A 21525-nucleotide genomic window follows, 5' to 3' on the forward strand; every position below is an offset into this window, starting at 1 on the left:
TCACTCAGTCGTGTCTGATTCTTTGCAACCCAATGGACTGTAGCCCACCAGGGTCCTCTATCCATGGGATTCTCCAGGCAAGAATACTGGAGTGGGTTGCCATTCCCTCCTCCAGGGGATCTTCTCAACCCAGGGATCAAACCCAGGACTTCTGCATTGCAGGCAGATTCTTTACCTTCCGAACCACCAGGGAATCCTACTAAGCCTCAATTTTGTAATCTATAAAATGGGAATGATTATAATGCTTTATTTATAAGATTGTTGTAAGGATTATATGAGGGGATACATGTAAAATAAGGAATTTTACATGATAAAGGCATATAAATGGTGGCTATTGTAATTAATGCCTACCATCACAAATAGGGGAGACCTTAAGGTATGGGCATCTGTGGCAACAGTCACCATTTGAAAAGCAGCCCTCAGTCACCCTGCCCTTCTTTATGGGAGAACACAGAGTATTCGCTGCTCTCCCATCCCAAAAACCTCAGACACTTCCCTGAAAGATGATCCCACAAGGATAGAAAGAAGAAAGCTAAGCGTGAGTTCCTTTGCTGTCCACCTGAAACTATCACAACATTGTTAATCAGCTATCAGTTCGTTTCAGTCGCTCAGTCGTGTCCGACTCTTTGCGACCCCATGAATCACAGCACGCCAGGCCTCCCTGTCCATCACCAACTCCCGGAGTACACTCAAACTCATGTCCATTGAGTCAGTGATGCCATCCAGCCATCTCATTCTCTGTCGTCCCCTTCTCCTCCCGCCCCCAATCCCTCCCAGCATCAGAGTCTTTTCCAGTGAGTTAACTCTTCACATGAGGTGGCCAAAGTATTGGAGTTTCAGCTTTCACATGAGTCCTTCCAATGAACACCCAGGACTGATCTCCTTTAGAATGGACTGGTTGGATCTCCTTGCAGTCCAAGAGACTCTCAAGAGTCTTCTCCAGCACCACAGTTCAAAAGCATCAATTTTTCAGCGATCAGCTTTCTTCACACTCCAACTCTCACATCTATACATGACCATGGGAAAAAACATAGCCTTGACTAGACGGACCTTTGTTGGCAAAGCAATGTCTCTGCTTTTTAATATGCTATCTAGGTTGGTCATAACTTTCCTTCCAAGGAGTAAGTGTCTTTTAATTTCATGGCTGCAATCAGCATCCGAAGTGATTTTGGAGCCCAAAAAAATAAAGTCTGACACTGTTTCCACTGTTTTTCCATCTATTTCCCATGAAGTGTTGGGACCGGAAACCATGATATTTGTTTTCTGAATGTTGAGCTTTAAGCCAACCTTTTCACTCTCCTCTTTCACTTTCATCAAGAGGCCTTTGAGTTCCTCTTCACTTCCTCCCATAAGGGTGGTGTCATCTGCATATCTGAGGTTATTGATATTTCTCCCAGCAATCTTGATTCCAGCTTGTGCTTCTTCCATATAAGTTAAATAAGCAGGGTGACAATATACAGCCTTGACGTACTCCTTTTCCTATTTGGAACCAGCCTGTTGTTCCATGTCCAGTTCTAACTGTTGCTTCCTGACCTGCATACAGGTTTCTCAAGAGGCAGGTCTCCGATACAAAATTAAAAGTTTTTAAAAAGCTAAGCATAAGGAAGTAGAGTATCTGAGAAAAGATCATAGATACCAGGACTTGCCACACATACACACGCACATGTGCACACCTGAATAATAAAATGATAGGAAACCAGTCACTTATTCTCCATGAAGGATGGTACAGCATTATAAACACCAACCTCACAGCATCCTTAGGGACAACTGACTGCGTCCGCCCAGTCAAGACCTTAACACTGTCTCCTCCCACCCCATGGCTGGCTCTGTTAGGGGTTTCTGGGACTGGGGATACCCAGGAACCCTTCTCTTTCTCTCTTTTCCTGTCTGCTTGGCCAGTACACAAGACCCAGTCCTGCTTCTATTACCGTAACAAAGAAAGCCATTTTCCCACTATCTGCACAACATTCAAGGGCTTCCCAGGTGGGCTCAGTAGTCAAGAATCCGCCTGCCAATACAGGAGACCAGGGATGCCCTGGAGGAAGAAATGGCAACTCACTCTAGTATTCTTGCCAGATTAATTCCATATACAGAGGAGCCTGGCGGGCTATAGTCCATGGGTTCAGAAAGAGACAGAATGGAGCAACCGAGCATGCATGCACAACATTCAGTTTAAGCTTGTTTATCACTTGAATCCCAGCATGAAACTTGGACACCATTTTTACAGAGAAGCAGTGTTTGCTTGGGTGGCTGTGTTTTAGTATATTGACTGCACACACAAGCTGGGCCATGATAATATTACTAATATTTGACATGCTATTATTTATCAAGAGCCTACTTTTAAACGAACACGGTTTTAAATACTTTAAATCAGTCAATCCTCACAGCAATTCTATTTTGCTCAAAATCTCACATTTAGCAGGGCCAGAATTTAACCTCAGGCAGGCTGGCTTTAAAGTCCTTGCATTATACAGCTATAATTTATAAGCTGCCTATGGCTGAGGAAAGTGCTAAGTTAATTAAAAGCAAGAATTTGCCAGAAGCAAAGTTAAAACTCTCAATTTTATTACAGGGTAGAGCTATAGCAAGTCCTTTGGAAAAGGTGCACCTTTTCATGTCTTACAAAATTAAATTTAGGCTTATCACTTGATGAATCATGTTTATGTAATCCTTTTAACTTTGCAGGAGTAACAAAATGTTATGAAGAAAATTAGTGCCAAGTCCCTTCAGTCAGCAACCCTGTGGACTATAGCCCACCAGATTCCTCTGTCCATGGGATTCCCCAGACAAAAATACCGGAGTGGGTTGCTGTACCCTCCTCCAGGGGATCTTCCTGAGTCTCTTGTGTCTCCTCCATTGGCAGTTGAGATCTTTACCACTAGTGCCACCTGGGAAGTCTGATAAGTAGCCCACTTTTCCCCTAATATAAGATCTTCAGGGATTTCCCTGGTGGTCCAGTGGATAAGACTCCATGCTCCCAGTTCAGGGGCCCAGGTTCAATCCCTGGTCAGAGAACTAGAGTCCACATGCTGCATCTAAGAGTTCGAATGCCACAACTGAAAGAGCCCTCATGCCACAATGAAGATCAAAGGTCCCATGTCCCCAACTAAGACCCAGTGCAGCCAAATAAATAAAAATTTTTTAAATAAATATTTTTTAAATGAGTTATAGTTTTAAACAGATTTTCATCATGGAACATTAGAAAGGTGTTTACCTGTCAATTTATACTTTCTAACTGAAGGATGCTTCAGAACCTCTTTAGGGGTTAAATATAAACTTTCCTTCTCTTTTCACTTCTTGGTCCTCTCCTTAAGGCATATGACCTAAATTTGACTAGGTAGTTTCTTTTGCCAGTACCACATCTTTGATGCCACTTGGTTCCTGAGTAACTCTTTAAGTCCCACCTAATTCCTTCTTGTAAACCCACAGAAACTTGTCTCCTGAGAGAATCAGGCGCAGAAGTGCATAAAATTCACTATATGATGTAAGAAACAAAGCTACTAGTTTCCTTCTTAAAGTGATCTTATTTTATTACAACTGCCAATTTTATCTTGGGCATTAGTCCCTAGAAGACTGCCTTTTAGAGGAATTAACACCTAACATTAATTCTTTTGTGTCTAAAATAGAACTGATGCTAAGAAAGATGCTGTCCATTCTCTCCCAGCTTACATCATAGCTGAGCAGTTGAAACAGGCTCCAGAAAAACCTCATAATTTTTCTTTTCCAGACACGACTTTTCATAATGCCCATAGTTTTTCACTGGAAAATACGTGCTTTAGCTCACAACTCAAATTAAATGGAATATGGGCAACACCATTTCTCTTGCTAAAGTAAAACCAGAAGTTCTATGTCCAATTTAACATATGTTACATTTCATGGGTATTGATACTCTCCAATTGAATCCTTCTTGCTCTTAGGAAAAAAAAAAAAAAAAATCAGCAAGCAGTGTGACAGGGAGAACATGGAAATGGTCCCAGAGAAAGGAAATAAAAAGATTAAAGAACTTGGATGTGGCCCTGAGGAAAGCCCCTCTAGAGGAACAGCTGGACTGATTTAGCCTAGAGAAAAGGAAGTAGGAAGGAGAAGAGGTAGGATAAGACCTTGATCTTTTTTATGTTTAATTATAGTCATGTACTCGCGGAGAGTCGGACACGACTGAGCGACTGAACTGAACTGAACTGAACTGAACTTTACTGAGCCAGAGTCTGTGCTGAATCACTTACCAGTATTATCTTATTTGAGCTTCACCATTACTCCCTGAAAGTGGGTATTGTCTTTTTGCCATTAGCAGATGAGTAAAGTGAGGCTCAGAGAGGTTGAGTGATTTGACTAGATCACGCAGTGAAGAGGTAGTAGAGTCTAACATTAAACCCAAGCTGTGTCCCTAACCACCTTGCTACATATATGTATAGAATGCACAGAAGTATTATGTAAGAGAACCTGAGTATTGGTTTCCCACTGTTACTGAGAGAAATTTCAGAGGGATTGTGGTAATTTAAACACAAAAGATTTTCTTCCTTTCTCATTCTTTCTTCACTTTTTATGTTGAGATGTAACATTAAGAAAACTGCATTAAAAAGAATGGATTTGCACCTAGAACTCAGATCTTGATTTCTAGTAAGTTTTCAGTGAAAGAAAGCAAAGCTCCTTGGAGAGATGACTGCTTCTAGGACTGGGGCAGGAAATATACAAGATGAGCCTGGAGTATCTTGTGCCAGAAAAAGTAAATAAGTGCTGGCAAAAAAAAAACTAAAACAATAATGAGGTTATATCAAAGATGAATAAGAGCCAACAGAAAGTTATATTCTGTTGGCCAAAGCTGGAGCAATTTGAGTAACAAAATAAAATAGTATCAGATTATAACCCAAGTAAGTAAGTGAAAATCACTCAGTCGTGTCCGACTCTGCAACCCCATGGACTGTAGCCTGCCAGTTTCATCTGTCCATAGAATTCTCCTGGCAAGAATACTGACGTGGGTAGCTGTTCCTTTCTCCAGGGAATCTTCCCAACTCAGGGATCAAATCCAGGTCTCCTGCATTGAAGGCAGATTCTTTACCATCTGAACTACCAGGGAAGCTTTTATTATAACCCAAAGTATTACATAAATATTCACAAGTCCATGTATGTAAGTGATAACTAAGCAAACACATGGGGGAGAAGAGACAAATTTCTCATGCAGAATTCCAAATAACTTGTGTGGATATTCTGACCTCTAGGAGGTAGAGCAGACTCACCTTTCCTTATGTGTGGGCTGCACACAATGACTTCCTTCCAAAGGGGACAATGTAGAAAGGAGGTTGTTGTTTTTTTTAAGTAACTTTAAGTGGGCACTGTAAAGTGGACACTGACTAGCACTACCTCAGCCAGGTCAACATCAGCAGCATAAGTCCTGTTGATAGTATGTTCCCTGGATATGATGTGACAAGAATGGCCCTTAGCTTCTGTGGTCTTCCTCCCCAGAACCCAGAGCACCAGAATAATTATGAGAAAATTATCAGTCAAATTCGAATTGTTGGTCATTCTACAAAATGCCTGACCACTGTTCTTCAAAACTGTCAAGATCATAAACTCAAGAAAATTCTGAGAAACCATGACATAAAGAAATATGAAGGTTAAATGTAATATGGGCTCCTGGATGGAATCCTGCAACAGAAAAGGGAAGTGGGTAAAAAACTAAAGAAATCTAAACAAAGTATGTGCTGTGCTATGCTAAGTCACTCAGTTGTGTCTGACTCTTCGCAACCCCATGGACTGCAGCCCACCAGGCTCCTCTGTCCTTGGGGATTCTCCAGGCAAGAATACTGGATTGGGTTGCCATGCCCTCCTCCAGAGCATATTTCCAACCCAGGGTTCTGACTCAGGTCTCCTGCAATGCAGGTGGATTCTTTACTGTCTAAGCCACCAGAGAAGCCCAAAGGTACACAAAGAAGGGCATCCTTGGGTGGGCTTGAACCACCAATATTCCGGTTAACAGGCAAAGGCAATAACATCACCGATCATGCCACAAAGACTAATACAAATACTAAACAAAGTATAAGATGAATACTAATACTAAAGAAAGACTGATACTAAACAAAGTATGTGCTTTAATAAAAAATGGTGTTTTGTGGTATTGGTTCATGAATTCTGTCAAATACACCACCCTAAAAAGCCTCTTGATGAAAGTTAAAGAGGAGAGTGAAAAAGTTGGCTTGAAGCTCAACATTCAGAAAACGAAGATCATGGCATCTGGTCCCATCACTTCATGGGAAATAGATGGGGAAACAGTGAAAACAGTGTCAGACTTTATTTTCTTGGGCTCCAAAATCACTGCAGATGCTGATTGCAGCCATGAAATTAAAAGATGCTTACTCCTTGGAAGGAAAGTTATGACCAACCTACATAGCATATTAAAAAGCAGAGACATTGCTTTGCCAACAAAGGTCCATCTAGTCAAGGCTATGGTTTTTCCCGTGGTCATGTATGGATGTGAGAGCTGGAGTGTGAAGAAAGCTGATCGCCGAAGAATTGATGCTTTTGAACTGTGGTGCTGGAGAAGACTCTTGAGAGTCCCTTGGACTGCAAGGAGATCCAACCAGTCCATTCTAAAGGAGATCAGTCCTGGGTGTTCATTGGAAGGACTGATGCTAAAGCTGAAACTACAATACTTTGGCCACCTCATGCAAAGAGCTGACTCATTGGAAAAGACTCTGATGCTGGGAGGGATTGAGGGCAGGAGGAGAAGGGGACGACAGAGAATGAGATGGCTGGATGGCATCGCCGACTCAATGGACATGAGTCTGAGTGAACTCCGGGAGTTGGTGATGGACAGGGAGGCCTGGCGTGCTGTGATTCATGGGGTCGCAAAGAACTGGAAACGACTGAGCGACTGAACTGAATGTAAGACGTTAATATAAGAGGAAAAACTGGATATGGGGTATGCTATCTTTGCAATTTCTCTCCTAATCTAAAACTATTCTGAAAAACCTTTTTGAGCTAATGTTTTTGAATAACTTCAAGTGAGTAAATGTGTCAGTTCAGTTCAGTTCAGTCGCTCAGTCGTGTCCAACTCTCCGCAACCCCATGAATCACAGCACGCCAGGCCTCCCTGTCCATGACCAAATACTGGAGTTCACTCAAACTCATGTCCACAGAGTCGGTGATACATCCAGCCATCTCATTCTCTGTCATCCCCTTCTCCTCCCACCCTCAAACTTTCCCAGCATCAGAGTCTTTTCCAGTAAGTCAACTCTTCACATGAGGTGGCCAAAGTATTGCAGTTTCAGCTTTAGCATCAGTCCTTCTAATGAACACCCAGGACTGATCTCCTTTAGAATGGACTGGTTGGATCTCCTTGCAGTACAGAGGACTCTCAAGAGTATTCTCCAACACCACAGTTCAAAAGCATCAATTCTTCGGCAATCAGCTTTCTTCACACTCCAACTCTCACATCCATACATGACCACGGGAAAAACCATAGCCTTGACTAGACGGACCTTGGTTGGCAAAGTAATGTCTCTGCTTTGTAATATACTATCAAGGTAGGTCATAACTTTCCTTCCAAGGAGTAAGCGTCTTTTAATTTCATGGCTGCAATCAGCATCTGCAGTGATTTTGGAGCCCAAGAAAATAAAGTCTGACACTGTTTCCACTGTTTTTCCATCTATTTCCCATGAAGTGATGGGACCAGATGTCATGATCTTTGTTTTCTGAATGTTGAGCTTCAAGCCAACCTTTTCACTCTCCTCTTTCACTTTCATCAACAGGCTTTTCAGTTCCTCTTCACTTTCTGCCATAAGGATAGTGTCATCTGCATATCTGAGGTTATTGATATTTCTCCCGGCAATCTTGATTCCAGCTTGTGCTTCTTCCAGCCCAGCGTTCCTCATGATGTACTCTGCATATAAGTTAAATAAGCAAGGTGACAATATACAGCCTTGACATACTCCTTTTCCTATTTGGAACCAGTCTGTTGTTCCATGTACAGTTCTAACTGCTGCTTTCTGACCTGCATACAGGTTTCTCGAGAGGCAGGTCAAGTGGTCTGGTATTCCCATCTCTTTCAGAATGTTCCACAGTTTATTGTGATCCACACAGTCAAAGGCTTTGGCATAGTCAATGAAGCAGAAATAGATGTTTTTCTGGAACTCTCTTGCTTTCTCCATGATCCAGCAGATGTTGGCAATTTGATCTCTGGTGCCTCTGCCTTTTCTAAAACCTGCTTGAACATCTGGGAGTTCACGGTTCACATATTGCTGAAGCCTGGCTTGGAGAATTTTGAGCATGACTTTACTAGCGTGTGAGATGAGTGCAATTGTGTAGTTTGAGCATTCTTTGGCATTGCCTTTCTTTGGGATTGGAATGAAGACTGACCTTTTCCAGTCCTGTGGCCACTGCTGAGTTTTCCAAATTTGCTGATATATTGAGTGCAGCACTTTCACAGCATCATCTTTCAAGATTTGAAATAGCTCCACTGGAATTCCATCACCTCCACTAGCTTTGTTCGTAGTGATGCTTTCTAAGGCCCACTTGACTTCACATTCCAAGATGTCTGGCTCTAGGTCAGTGATCACGTTATCGTGACTATCTTGGTCGTGAAGATCTTTTTTGTACAGTTCTTCTGTGTATTTTTGCCACCTCTTCTTAATATCTTCTGCTTCTGTTAGGTCCATATCATTTCTGTCCTTTATCGAGCCCATCTTTGCATAAAAAGTTCCCTTAGAATCTCTAATTTTCTTGAAGAGATCTCTTGTTTTTCCTATTCTGTTGTTTTCCTCTATTTCTTTGCATTGATTGCTGAGGAAGGCTTTTTTATCTCTCCTTGCTATTCTTTGGAACTCTGCATTCAGATGCTTATATCTTTCCTTTTCTCCTTTGCTTATCGCTTCTCTTCTTTTCACAGCTATTTGTAAGCCCTCCTCAGACAGCCATTTTGCTTTTTTGCATTTCTTTTCCATGGGGATGGTCTTGGTCCCTGTCTCCTGTACAATGTCACGAACCTCCGTCCAGAGTTCATCAGGCACTCTATCAATCAGATCTAGTCCCTTAAATCAATTTTCACTTCCACTGTATAATCATAAGGGATTTGATTTAGGTCATATCTGAATGGTCTAGTGGTTTTCCCTACTTTCTTCAATTTAAGTCTGAATTTGGCAATAAGTGTACCTACCACCTATTATCAGTACCCATAAACCCCTTTTTTCCTGTCTCACTTATGTCACCACCTTTCCCCCTAGAGAAAAATTCACTGTTGTGAATTTTGTGATAATACATTCTGTTTTTCTTTATAATTTTACCAGTTTATGCCTCTCTAAACAATATAGTATAATTTTTCCGTTTTTGAAATTTACATTAATGTAATCACACAATATCTATGCCTGTATGTCTTGCTTAAGATTTGTCTGTGTTGTTGCAGGTGGTTAACCATTGCATGTTTACTTTTGTGGCTGTGCAGGCTGGTGTTATATGAATACATCAAATTTTATTTATATCTTTGATTGTTGCTGGACATTGGGTAGTTTCCAGTGTTTCCAGTGTGGATATTTGAAAAAGATCTTCTGATCATCAGATTTGTGAGATCTCTTGTGGATTTCTTTTCTTTCTTAAGAATATCTGTTTATGTGAGGCAAGGAAGAAGATTTTTCTGTTTGAAAGCGGGAGTGGAATCTTGCTTGGGGACCAGGATCTAGACCGAGAGTCTGAGAAGCCCAAGGCTGCTTATCAGACCTTGCCAAGAGGCTGTCAGCTGCCCAAGTGTCTCGAGGTGATGGGAACATCCCTTCCCAGGGATGTATGGACCAATTTCTCAATTTTACCCACCCCTTTGCTAGTGATGTCTGTGGATCAAGCAGTGAAAAGCCTTGATCTTAGTAACAGTTCCTCATGCTTTGAAGAGAATGAGTCTCTCTTAGGCACATTCCTACCAAAGTAGCTAAATAGAAGGAAGAGAGTAAGGCAAATCAAATTCCTGCCTTGCGTAGGTCTCTTCTGAGCTGGGTAACCTGGAGCCAGTTACTCACCCCTTCTGAACCTCAGTTTCCCCATAGATTATAAAAATATGTATACTTAGGGCTGATTCATGTTGATATATCGCAGGAACCAACACATTATTATAAAACAAGTATCCTCCAATTTAAAAAAAATTTTTAAAGAATAATAAAACTTACTTTGCACATAGGTCATATTAATTGCAACAATATATGTAATTAACACAAGAGGAAAGACTAATAAATAATGAAGATTGTTGTTGTTTATATTAAAAATACAATAATACAGTAGTTCCTTTATTCAACCTGCTCCAGTTCTCTTGCTTAGAAAATTCCATGGACAGAGGAGCCTGGCGGGCTACAGTCCATGGGACCTCAAAGCCTATGGTCAGACATGTTGTTAAATATAAGGTTTTAGAATATCGCTATATAAAAGTCTATGACTTTTAGCATTTTATATTTCCTATGCTAATTTGAATTTATAATGGAATTAAAAATTATGTCCAGCGTCAGTGAAAGATTTTTGTTGTCTTTATGATTATAAGACAGATCAAATTTGTAACTCTTTCTATCAGGTTTATAATTGGAGATTTGTTGGATTCCGAAAATGACATCTTTGAGCAGCCCAAAGAATGGGACTCTCATGGATCGGAAGAGCCACAGAAAGCCTTTGACCATGGGACAGAGCTCATCCCATGGTATGTGCTGTCCATCCAAGCTGATGTGCACCAGTTCCTGTTGCAGGGGGCCACAGTCATCCACTATGATCAGGACACGCACCTCTCTGCCCGCTGCTTCCTCCAGCTTCAGCCTGACAATAGCACCTTGACCTGGATAAAACCCACCACTGCTTCCCCAGCCAGTGCTAGAGCAAAACTTGGTGTGCTCAGTAACTCGGCTGAGCCTGGCAAATTCCCGTTACTGGGCAATGCTGGATTAAGTGGCCTGGTGGAAGGGATCTTGGATCTGTTTTCAGCAAAGGCTGTGTACATGGGACACCCTAACATTGATATACACACTGTGTGTGTTCAGAACAAACTGAGTAACATGTCTCTCTCAGAGACTGGTGTGACACTGCTCTACGGGCTGCAGACCACGGACAATAGATTATTGCACTTTGTGGCACCAAAGCACACAGCTAAAATGCTCTTCAGTGGATTGTTGGAGCTCACTAGAGCTGTGAGGAAGATGCGGAAGTTCCCTGACCAAAGACAGCAGTGGCTGCGGAAACAGTACGTCAGCCTCTACCAGGTAAGGGGAAAGGGATGCAGCCTTCCCTGTCTCCTCGGTAGTATAATTCTCCAGATTTATCTTGTAACACACTGGACAACTAGACCACCAAGGTTCATTTTCCCAGCTCTGTCAACTTTCTGCCTGAGTGATGTTGAACAGCTTTTACTTAACCTCTCTGTGCCTTAGTTTCTTATCTATAAAGTGAGAAAAATAATGATATTATTCATATTGTCCAAAGGATGACTGTGAGGCTTAACTGAGTTAATATGTGTAAAGCCATAATGTAAATTCATATGTATAAAGCATAGTGTCTGGCTCCAAGTAGGTCTTATTATTATTTTGTATGAAAATAGTGACTTCTCACATCTGGAAAGAAACAAGTTAATATAAGCATTTTCACTTAAGTGAAAATGGAAAGCGCTGTAATCTGAATGCTTTTATACTAATTAGGGACTAGCTGATGTGTTGGAAATCTTCACTTTGGAAACCGAAATCCTATTTCATCTTCTAATGTGCTTTGTGACTCTCGGAGAGTTATTTAATTTACTGTGTATTGCCGCCTAACTGTAGAACTTGTAAGATTAAAAGAAACGTTCCCAAATGTGAGATAGTCATAACTAGAGTTCTTCCAAGCCTTATTTGTAGTGGCAACAGCCCTTAGGAGGCAGGTTAAACTGAGTGAGTTTTTTGTTAACCCTAAAGTATCAGGATCCCTGGGTTGGGAAGATCCCTGGAGAAGGAAATGGCAACCCACTCCAGTATTTGCCTAGAAAATTTCATGGACAGAGGAACCTGGCATGCTATACAATCCATGGGGGTCACAAAAAATCAGACATGACTGAGCACACACACACACGCATCAGATACTTTGACACTCCAGCCAAAGGTCCACCAGGACTGGTTGGATGAGGTGGTGAGAAGAGACACAGGTGTAACTAAAGCCACATATTATGGAGGACGGAGGGCAGAGATTGCTTGGAAATTGAGTCATAAACCCCACTACAAGGTGACATTGGTGGGATTGTTAAATGAGTTGTACAGAGTATTCAGTTTTTCTTTGCTATGTTTTTGTGTCTTGAGTGAGTGAAAGTAGCTCAGTTGTGTCTGACTCTTTGAGACCCCATGGACCATACAGTTCATGGAATTCTCTAGGCTAGAATACTGGAGTGGGTAGCCTTTCCCTTCTCCAGGGGATCTTCCCAGTCCAGGGATCGAACCTAGGTCTCCCACATTGCAGGCAGATTCTTTATCAGCTGAGCCACAAGGTAAGCCCTTTTCTATCTTATGGGGGAGAAATTATCTTTTCTAGTGTTACAGAACAAATACCACTGTGATTTAAATTACTCAAAGGATTGATTTTTAGGTACTTTTCATAATTCTAACATGTTTCTGACAATTTAAAACATGTTCTGCTCTGGAATGTTAATAGAGTCACATATGTAAAGCCCCTTCTTTCCCTTTTCCCCACATCCATACAGTAGTTAATGAATAGAGACCATATCCTGAAGAACTCAATTAATTAATAAGCACATAGGCCTATATACATAATTATGCTGCGCTGCACAAAGCCAGTTTTAGTTAACTCATCTAAAATGGAAACCAAGGGAACTCTCTGGTGATCCATTGGCTAAGAAGCCTTGCTCCCAATACAGGGGGCCCAGGTTCTATCCCTGGTCAGGGAACTAGATCCCACATTCCACAACTTAAGATCCCACATGATGCAACCAAGACCCGTCACAGCCAAATAAATTAATATTTTTTGAAATAAAATGGAAACCAAAATGCTTGCTTCCTGTCTCCTCCACAGGGAGCTCTCAGTGGTGCCGGCTGCTTGGGAGGAAGGTCTCCAGAAGCTATTATGAAAATTGGTTTTCAATTACAGTCATTCCTCAGCCTTCTACAATCATGAAAATGCATTCAGTCTGGTCATGAACCAAAGTCTTTGGGCTCAATTATAGTCACTGTCACAAAACCTAAGTGGTTTATTTCCTCCATTTGTTTCCTTCCCAATCTTACAAAGTAACTGAACTAACATGTAAAGTCTATTTAGTTTCGCATTACTAAGTTCACAGTACTGTACTGTGGCTCAGATGGTAAAGAATCTGCCTGCAATGCAAGAGACCCAAGTTTGATCCCTGGGTCAGGAAGATCCACTGGAGAAGGGCATGGCTACCCACTGCAGTAGAGGAGCCTGGGGGAATACAGTCCACGGGCTCACAAAGAGTCAGATACAACTGAGCAACTAACACACAGCACAAAGTCTCTCATTTACCCTGGCAACCTTCAGTTTGCGCTGAAGGAGGCACCAGATGAGACCACAAACAGTGGATGAGAAGGGGTGCTGCTGGAGCTGAGACCGAGGAAGTGACTTGGAGTTGACTTGGTCTTACGCAGTTGTAACTACAGCTGTATTCCTCCCTTTCTCTCTACCCCCATCCTTCCACCCCTGTGAGGAACCAAACTGTCACAGTATAAGGGCAAAAAGGCTCCATATACCTCAGTCATTTCTGAAAACGTAGATGGCATTCATCCTGAAAGCAATGTACTACACAAGCTGCCTAAGACAGACAACAGTCTTAGACACTCAAGGTTTCTTTCTTTCTTTTTTTTTAAGTGAAAAAGGTCAACAGATTACTCGTTTTTCCATCATATAGACCAGTTCCCAAATTGTATCTGGGAATATTAAAAAGATGCTAATTTGGCACTTGGAGAACAAAAAATCAAGTAGGCATCATTCTAAATGCCCCCTTGGTGATTTATAATACAGCTTAGCACATTTAAAGCTCTGAGAAGTCCCAAAGTACAGAAGAAATTTTTAAACATATCTATAAAGTAAAGAAACATATGGAAGGTCTTGATTTTTTCTAAACTTCCGCTAATAGCCGTATAAGAATATTTCTTTATCCCCAATTTAGGAAGAGCTTATATAGAAAATAATCTTCCTAGGAATACAAGAAATTTTTAAAAAGCACACTGTGCAGAAATTTGATATGGGATGTGGAAGAAAGGTTGATATCATGAGCTTTGGCTCAAAGTTATGGGCAGAGCTTGAGAACTCATGTATTTGGAAAGATCTCTGGGGAAGCAAAGGAGGTTATACACAGGATTATCAGTAAACTTCTCTGTAAGCAACAGAAACAGATTCTGGCTATCTCCAAGGAAAAAGTGGGGCATCTATTTAAAGAGTTAGATGGTTTTAAGAGTCTTTAAGGTATCATATGCAAAGATAAGCCAAGTTAAAAGTACATGAATTTTTTTAAAAATATGTATTTGTTTAGCTCCATGGGTCTTAGTTGTGGCACTCAAGATCTTAGATCTTTGTTGCTGCATGCTGGATCCTTAGTGTTGGGATACAGGATCTTTTTATTGTGGCATGCAAACTCTTAATTACAGCATGTGGGATCTAATTCCCTGACCAATGCCTGAACCCAGGCCCCCTGCAATGAGAGTGTGGAGTCTTAACCACTGGACCACCAGGGAAGTCCCAAAAGTACATGCATATTTTTTAAGGAATCAATTTCCTAATTCTCAGTGTTCACATGAACCATTTTCTAAAACTGAGAATGTACCTTCACTTGCTATAGCCCAAACTTAAAATAGAAGGTACATTTTTCATCCATCCCAAACAAGTTTATTGTTTTGTATAAAACAAAAAGAAGATTCAAAGTACATTTTAGTTCGCAGAAGGTCTCCTTTAAAGATTAAACAAAGGCATCCTGCCTTTTACAGGCCTAAAATATTTCCATTAATAGTAAAGCTTGGCCCATGTTAAGATGTTCTGAATTTAGAAAAACCAAAGCAATAGAGGCTGATTCTTTTATATGTACATGGTAATGGGTCTATTAAATTTTATTAAAGATTTTATTTTTTAGAGCATTTTTAGGTTTATTATAAAATTGAAAGGAAAGTACAGAGATTTCCCATAAACCTCCTGTCCCCACACATACATAACTCCCCTATTATCAACATCACTAACAAGAATGGTACATTTTTTATAAAGGTTCAGTTCAGTTCAGTCACTCAGTCGTGTCCGACTCTTTGTGACCCTGTGGACTGCAGCACGCCAGGCCTCCCTGTCCATCACCAACTCCCAGAGTTTACTCAAACTCATCTCCATTGAGTCGGTGACACCATTCAACCATCTCATCCTCTGTCATCCCCTTCTCCTCCTGCCCTCAATCTTTCCCAGCATCAGGGTCTTTTCCAAGGAGTCAGTTCTTCGCATCAGGTGGCCAAAGTATTGGAGTTTCAGCTTCAGCATCAATCCTTCCAAAGAATATTCAGGACTGATCTTTAGAGTGGACCGATTGGATCTCCTTGCAGTCCAAGGGACTCTCAAGAGTCTTCTCCAACACCACAGTTCAAAAGCATCAATTCTTTGGCGATCAGTTTTCTTTATAGTCCAACTCGCACATCCATATATGACTGCTGGAAAAACCATAGCTTTGACTAGACATCCTTTTACAAAGGATGAACCTATGTTAACATGTCGTAATTTCCCAAAGTTCATAGTTTGCCTTAGAGTTCACTCCTGGTGCTGTACATTCTATGGGCTTGTACAAATATAATATAGTGATATATATCTATCACTACAATACCATATGGAGAATTTTTGCTGCCCTAAATATTCTGTGTGCTCTGCCTGTTCATCTTGCTCTCACTCCATCCCACCCTCTCCTAGTCCCCTGCAACCACTGATCTTTTTATTGTCTCTATAGTTTTGCCTTTTCCAGCTGTTATATAGTTGGAATCATAGAATATGTAGCCATCTCAGATTGGTTTCTTTCACTTAGTAATATGCATTTAAGTTTTCCCCCCATGTCTGCTTGAGGCTCGATAGTTCATTTCTTTTTATTACTGAGTGAAATTTCATTGTCTTAGTGAACCACAGTTTATTCATTCATTCACCTACTAAAGGATTTCTTGGTTGCTTCCAAGTTTTGGCAATTATGAATGAAGCATGTATAAATATCCGTGTTCAGGTTTTGGAATAGACACAAGTTTCCAGCTCATTTGGGTAAATATCAAGGAGTGTGAATGCTGAATCATACAGTAAAAGTGTGTTTAGTTTTGTAAGAAGCTGCCTTCTAAAGTGGCTGTACCGTTTTTCATTCCCAACAGCAACAAATGAGAGTTCCTATTGCTCTGCATCCTCACCAGCATTTGGTGGTATCAGTGTTCTCAATTTTGGCCTTTCTAATAGGTGTGCAGTTGTACCTTATTTCACATTGCTCTGATGACATATGATGTGGAACATCTTTTCATATGCTTATTTGCCATCTGTATATATACTTTGGTGAGGTGTCTGTCAAATTCTTTTACCTATTTTTTGATTGAGTCATTTGTTTTCTTATTGTTGAGTTTTAAATTTTTTGGTACATTTTGGATAACAGACCTTTATCAGATGTTTCTTCTCAAATATTTTCTCCCAGCCTGTGGCTTGTCTTCTAACTTTCTTGACCATGTCTTTTGCAGAGAAGAGCTTTTAATTTTAATGAAGTGGTCTACTCTGTTTAAGCATTAGGTTTAATGTTTAAAGGTGTATTAGTTAAAACCCATAGATACAATTTTATAGGATTTTTTTTGTAATGAGTATATTATGCAATAAGGTAGTTAAAAATCAATTTATGAAACTGTCACTTTGCAGTCAGTTTGGTGACTTGTTAACAGGAACTCTCTCCAGCAGGTCTGCACCAGGTGGAGTCATCTCCAGCCATTTTCATTCTTTGTATCACTCCATTCAAGATTCATTTTCCAGGGGTGGAGGTTTCTTTAACTTTTTATTTTGTATTGGGATATAGCCAGTTAGCAAGCAGTGTTGTGACAGTTTCAGGTGAACAGCGAAGGGACTCAACCATACATATACATGTATGCATCCTCCCCCAAACTCCCCTCCCTTTCAGGCTGCCTTATAACATTGAGCTGTACTATAGGACCTTGGTGATTATTATTCATTTTAAATATATTAGTGTGTACATGTCAGGGGTGGTGAGTTTGATTGGCTTATTTGGGTCCTATACCAACCATTGGTCAAGGGAGGATGTTCCTCATTGATTGATAGACCCAAGACTGTATCCAGGGACAAGAGATAAAGTAAAATTGGGTATGGTTAAAGAAAAGAAGAATGACCCATAGACAGGCATAAATCACAGATATTCAGGACAGAAGGTCACCAAAAGGTTTCACCACATATCATTCAAAACATCACCAAGTATCCAATTCACTAAGCATCCTGGGATCCATAACGGGATTCAGGAAGTAGGAGGTCACAACACAAGTCATCAAATCAGATAGTCATTGAACATTAGGAACAAGCACAGACATGAAGGAGTAAACACACACACACACACGCACACACGTTCGTGCACAAAGTTGCTTTATTATTTGCATATTATCTACAACAAAGCCAAAATCTATTTATAAGCACTTCTTTGCATTTGCAAAGGAGGACTAACCTTAAAAGCTTGTAGAAAGTAAAGATAGTAAATAGAAATAGATTTAAAAGGTGATTTTTCTACAACTTACAAAATATCAATATTGTCTTTAATTCATATGTGACTTTTTGTAGTTTTATTAACTTTCCTGACTTATAAGGAGAATTGTTGAACACTGTTTAATTACTCAATCCCTTCTGATACTCAGTGCATGTTACAGAGAACTGCCTTACAAGAAGCAGCTATTGTAAACCATCATGTGCCCACTGAGGATATTTTCACTGCTCAAGGCATCATAATGTGCATGGTGTTCTGAGTCCCCTGGGCTCTCTGCCCTTGGATACCAATCACTGAGGAAGATGGCAGCTCAGCTACTTGAGGTGCCCCCAAAGCCTTCAAAATGAATTTCATGTACTCCACCTACTCTGACTTCAAGTCAGACTGTCCCAAGCATCAAGCTAGGTGAAAATATAACTAGAGTGATGAAATAACAAATAGAACTTGTTTTCACTTCAATAGAGTCATACACACATATACACCCTCCAAGTCCTTCAAAGCCCAGATTTACAAAGTACATCTTAATGAATTTGCCTGCAGTGATAATGCTGAAACATAACTTCTGAAAGTGGAATGGGAAATTTTTTTGTTAATCCCAATTGAACGTGGCTGTATTAAAGCACAACACTGGAACTCAGCTGGATGTGACCAGGACCACAGAGGACTTGATGAAATCCCCAACAGAGAGTGTGGACAGTTAGAAAACAGAGCCACTTGGGTGGCCGGATCATTATTCTTTGGTGACAGCCTGTGCTCCTCTGCCTCTGGGAATTTCCTGAAAGCCTTTGATACATTTACTCCCCCTTTACTCACCCTTCCCTTATGGGTTCAGAATGTGTCTCTTTTGCAGGAGGATGGACGATATGAAGGCCCAACTTTGGCTCAAGCTGTGGAGCTGTTTGGTGGCAGACGATGGAGTACTCGAAACCCCAGCCCTGGGACATCAGCAAAGAGCGCCGAGAAGCCCAACACCTTGAGTATAAGCAACGCCAAGAAAAAGAAGAAAATCCTGATGAGGGTAGAGTGTTACTTGTTTATTAAGCATCCAATCCAGTCATCTGGGACCACTGTATAATCTACATAACCATAAACTATGTTAGGTCATTTGGATTGGGGACAGGGTGAGATGTAAAACAAATGAAATACAAGAGCTTACCAAGTGCCCACTGGATGCCAAGCCCAGTACTAGGAAATGAGTCACCACCAGCAAAAAGTCAGAGTCCATAGAGGGACACAGAGAAGCTAACAAACCCACTGAGATCTAAGTAAGAGTCACTGTCACGCTGTCTGCAAAGTGCTGTGGGAGTAGAGAGAAGGAAATAGAAGACTGGGAGTCAGGCAGGGATGGCTCCACAGAGAGGGTTAGAGGTGGGTCTTAAAGGACACACAGGATTCACCAGGCAGACAATTTGGGGGAACGTCTCCGGCACAGGGGGCCCTGGGTTCAGGCTTCAGGTTGGAGCATGGGCTCTGTGGTGGGCAAAGAAAGGATAGTAAGGAGCAAGGATCATGTTAGGACGGTCTTGGAGGGTCAAAAGGCAAGAACTCAATTTAAAATATATTAACAAGAGAAGCAAGTGTCCATCCACCAATGAAGGATAAAGAAAAGGTAACATGTACCTACAGTGGGGATAAAAAGAGGGAAATCCTGTCATGTGCTGCAACGTGGGTGACCTTGAGGACATTATCCCAAGTGAATAAGTCAGTCACAAAAGGACAAATACTGCATGATTCCAGTTACAGGCATAAGATACCTAGAGTGGTCCAACTCTTAGAAACAGAAAATAGAATGGTGGTTTCCAGGGACTAAGGTGAAGGGGAAAGGGGGAGTTGTTTAATGAGTATAGAGTATCAGTTTTGCAAAAGTGAAAAAGTTCTAGAAATGTCTTGCACAACAAGATGCAAATAGTTAGCACCACTTTCTCTATGGTACACTTAAAAATGGTCATGTGTGTGTTAGTTGCTCAGTTGTATCTGACTCTTTGCAACCCCATGGACTGTAGCCCGCCAGACTCTTCTGTCCATGGGATTCTCCAGGCAAGAATACTGGAGTGGGTTGCCAGTTCTTTCTCCAAGGGGATCTTCCCGATCGAGGGATTGAACCCAGGTCTCCCACATTGCAGGCAGCTTCTTTACCATCTGAGCCACAAGGGAAGCATTAAAAATGGTTAAGATGGTAAATTTTGTGTTTTGTTTTTAGCATGATATATATATCACTCTATATTATATAGTACATTATATTATCACTATAGAGTAATAAATTTTCTTCATGGTTAATTGGAAGAAGTTCCACTCTTTGCACTTGGGAGGCTGTTGATGCCTAGTTGAACTTTATCTGCTTCATAATTCTGTCTCTGCACAGACTCCAGGGATCTCATGCCTTCTCTTGTCACCCTTTCCCCCAAGGAGTGCTGCATTATCATAAAGAACACGTGGGATAAACAGAGCAAGGGAACACATGGTCAGCCTTCACATAGGTCTTCACTGGTTTCACCAGGGGGAGGTGGTACTGATGGTGGATCAATGAAAAAATAGGGCCCTACCTGAGCTAAGCAGTGATGGAAAAGATAAGCATGGTGAGTTTTCTGTTCTCAGGGTGAGAGTGGAGAGGTGACAGATGACGAGATGGCCACCCGCAAGGCCAAAACACACAAAGAGAGTCGGAGCCGGAGTGGTTCTGATCCTCAAGATGTCAACGAACAAGAAGAATCAGGTAAAGCAGCATCTTCACATCTGAGGGTTTTTTAAATGGGAAAACATGCATTTGGTTTTAAATTGAGATTTAAGTATCACAGGCCTTCTTAACTAAACTCTTTATCTTATTAAATATACTTACCTTTGTATTTAACTGGATGATGGAACCCAAGAGGTATTTCTGCAAACACAAGTTTGCAAACGTTAAGTTGTACTTAGAAGAAAATACGAACTAGTTAGTCAGTCAGTCAGTTCAGTCGCTCAGTCGTGTCCGACTCTCCGCGACCCCATGAATCACAGCACGCCAGGCCTCCCTGTCCATCACCAACTCCCGGAGTTCACTCAAACTCATGTCCATCGAGTCGGTGATGCCATCCAGCCATCTCATTCTCCATCGTCCCCTTCTCCTCCCGCCCCCAACCTTTCCCAGCATCAGAGTCTTTTCCAGTGAGTCAACTCGTCGCATGAGGTGGCCAAAGTATTGCAGTTTCAGCTTTAGCATCAGTCCCTCCAATGAACATCCAGGATTGATCTCCTCTAGAATGGACTGGTTGGATCTCCTTGCAGTATAAGGGACTCTCAAGAGTCTTCTCCAACACCACACTTCAAAAGCATCAATTCTTCGGCGATCAGCCTTCTTCACAGTCCAACTCTCAATCCATACATGACCACGGGAAAAACCATTGCCTTGACTAGACGGACCTTGGTTGGCAAAGTAATGTTTCTGCTTTTTAATATACTATCAAGGTTGGTCATAACTTTCCTTCCAAGGAGCAAGCGTCTTTTAATTTCATGGCTGCAATCAGCATCTGCAGTGATTTTGGAGCCCAAAAAAACGAAGTCTGACACTGTTTCCACTGTTTTTCCATCTATTTCCCATGAAGTGACGGGACCAGATGCCATGATCTTTGTTTTCTGAATGTTGAGCTTCAAGCCAACCTTTTCACTCTCCTCTTTCACTTTCATCAAGAGGCTTTTGAGTTCCTCTTCACTTTCTGCCATAAGGGTAGTGTCATCTGCATATCTGAGGTTATTGATATTTCTCCCGGCAATCTTGATTCCAGCTTGTGCTTCTTCCAGCCCAGCGTTCCTCATGATGTACTCTGCATATAAGTTAAATAAGCAAGGTGACAATATACAAC

The 21525-nt window shown here is 41.2% G+C and overlaps 1 protein-coding gene across 3 annotated transcripts in view; it reads left to right on the forward strand.

Moving 5' to 3' along the window:
• PLCE1 (phospholipase C epsilon 1) overlaps positions 1–21525 on the forward strand; it is a 390353-nt gene that overhangs the window by 301020 nt on the left and 67808 nt on the right. For all 3 annotated transcript variants that reach the window (XM_055425048.2, XM_088842145.1, XM_055425050.2), the window contains exons 8-10: positions 10541–11216; positions 18540–18707; positions 20285–20402. In XM_055425048.2, coding sequence (XP_055281023.2) covers positions 10541–11216; positions 18540–18707; positions 20285–20402 — 962 coding nt within the window. The remainder of the gene's footprint in view (positions 1–10540; positions 11217–18539; positions 18708–20284; positions 20403–21525) is intronic.

Source organism: Moschus berezovskii, chromosome 12 (assembly GCF_049115385.1).
Source record: "Moschus berezovskii isolate FMDL1 chromosome 12, NW_MosBer_1.0, whole genome shotgun sequence".
Classification (NCBI taxonomy): Eukaryota; Metazoa; Chordata; class Mammalia; order Artiodactyla; family Moschidae; genus Moschus; species Moschus berezovskii.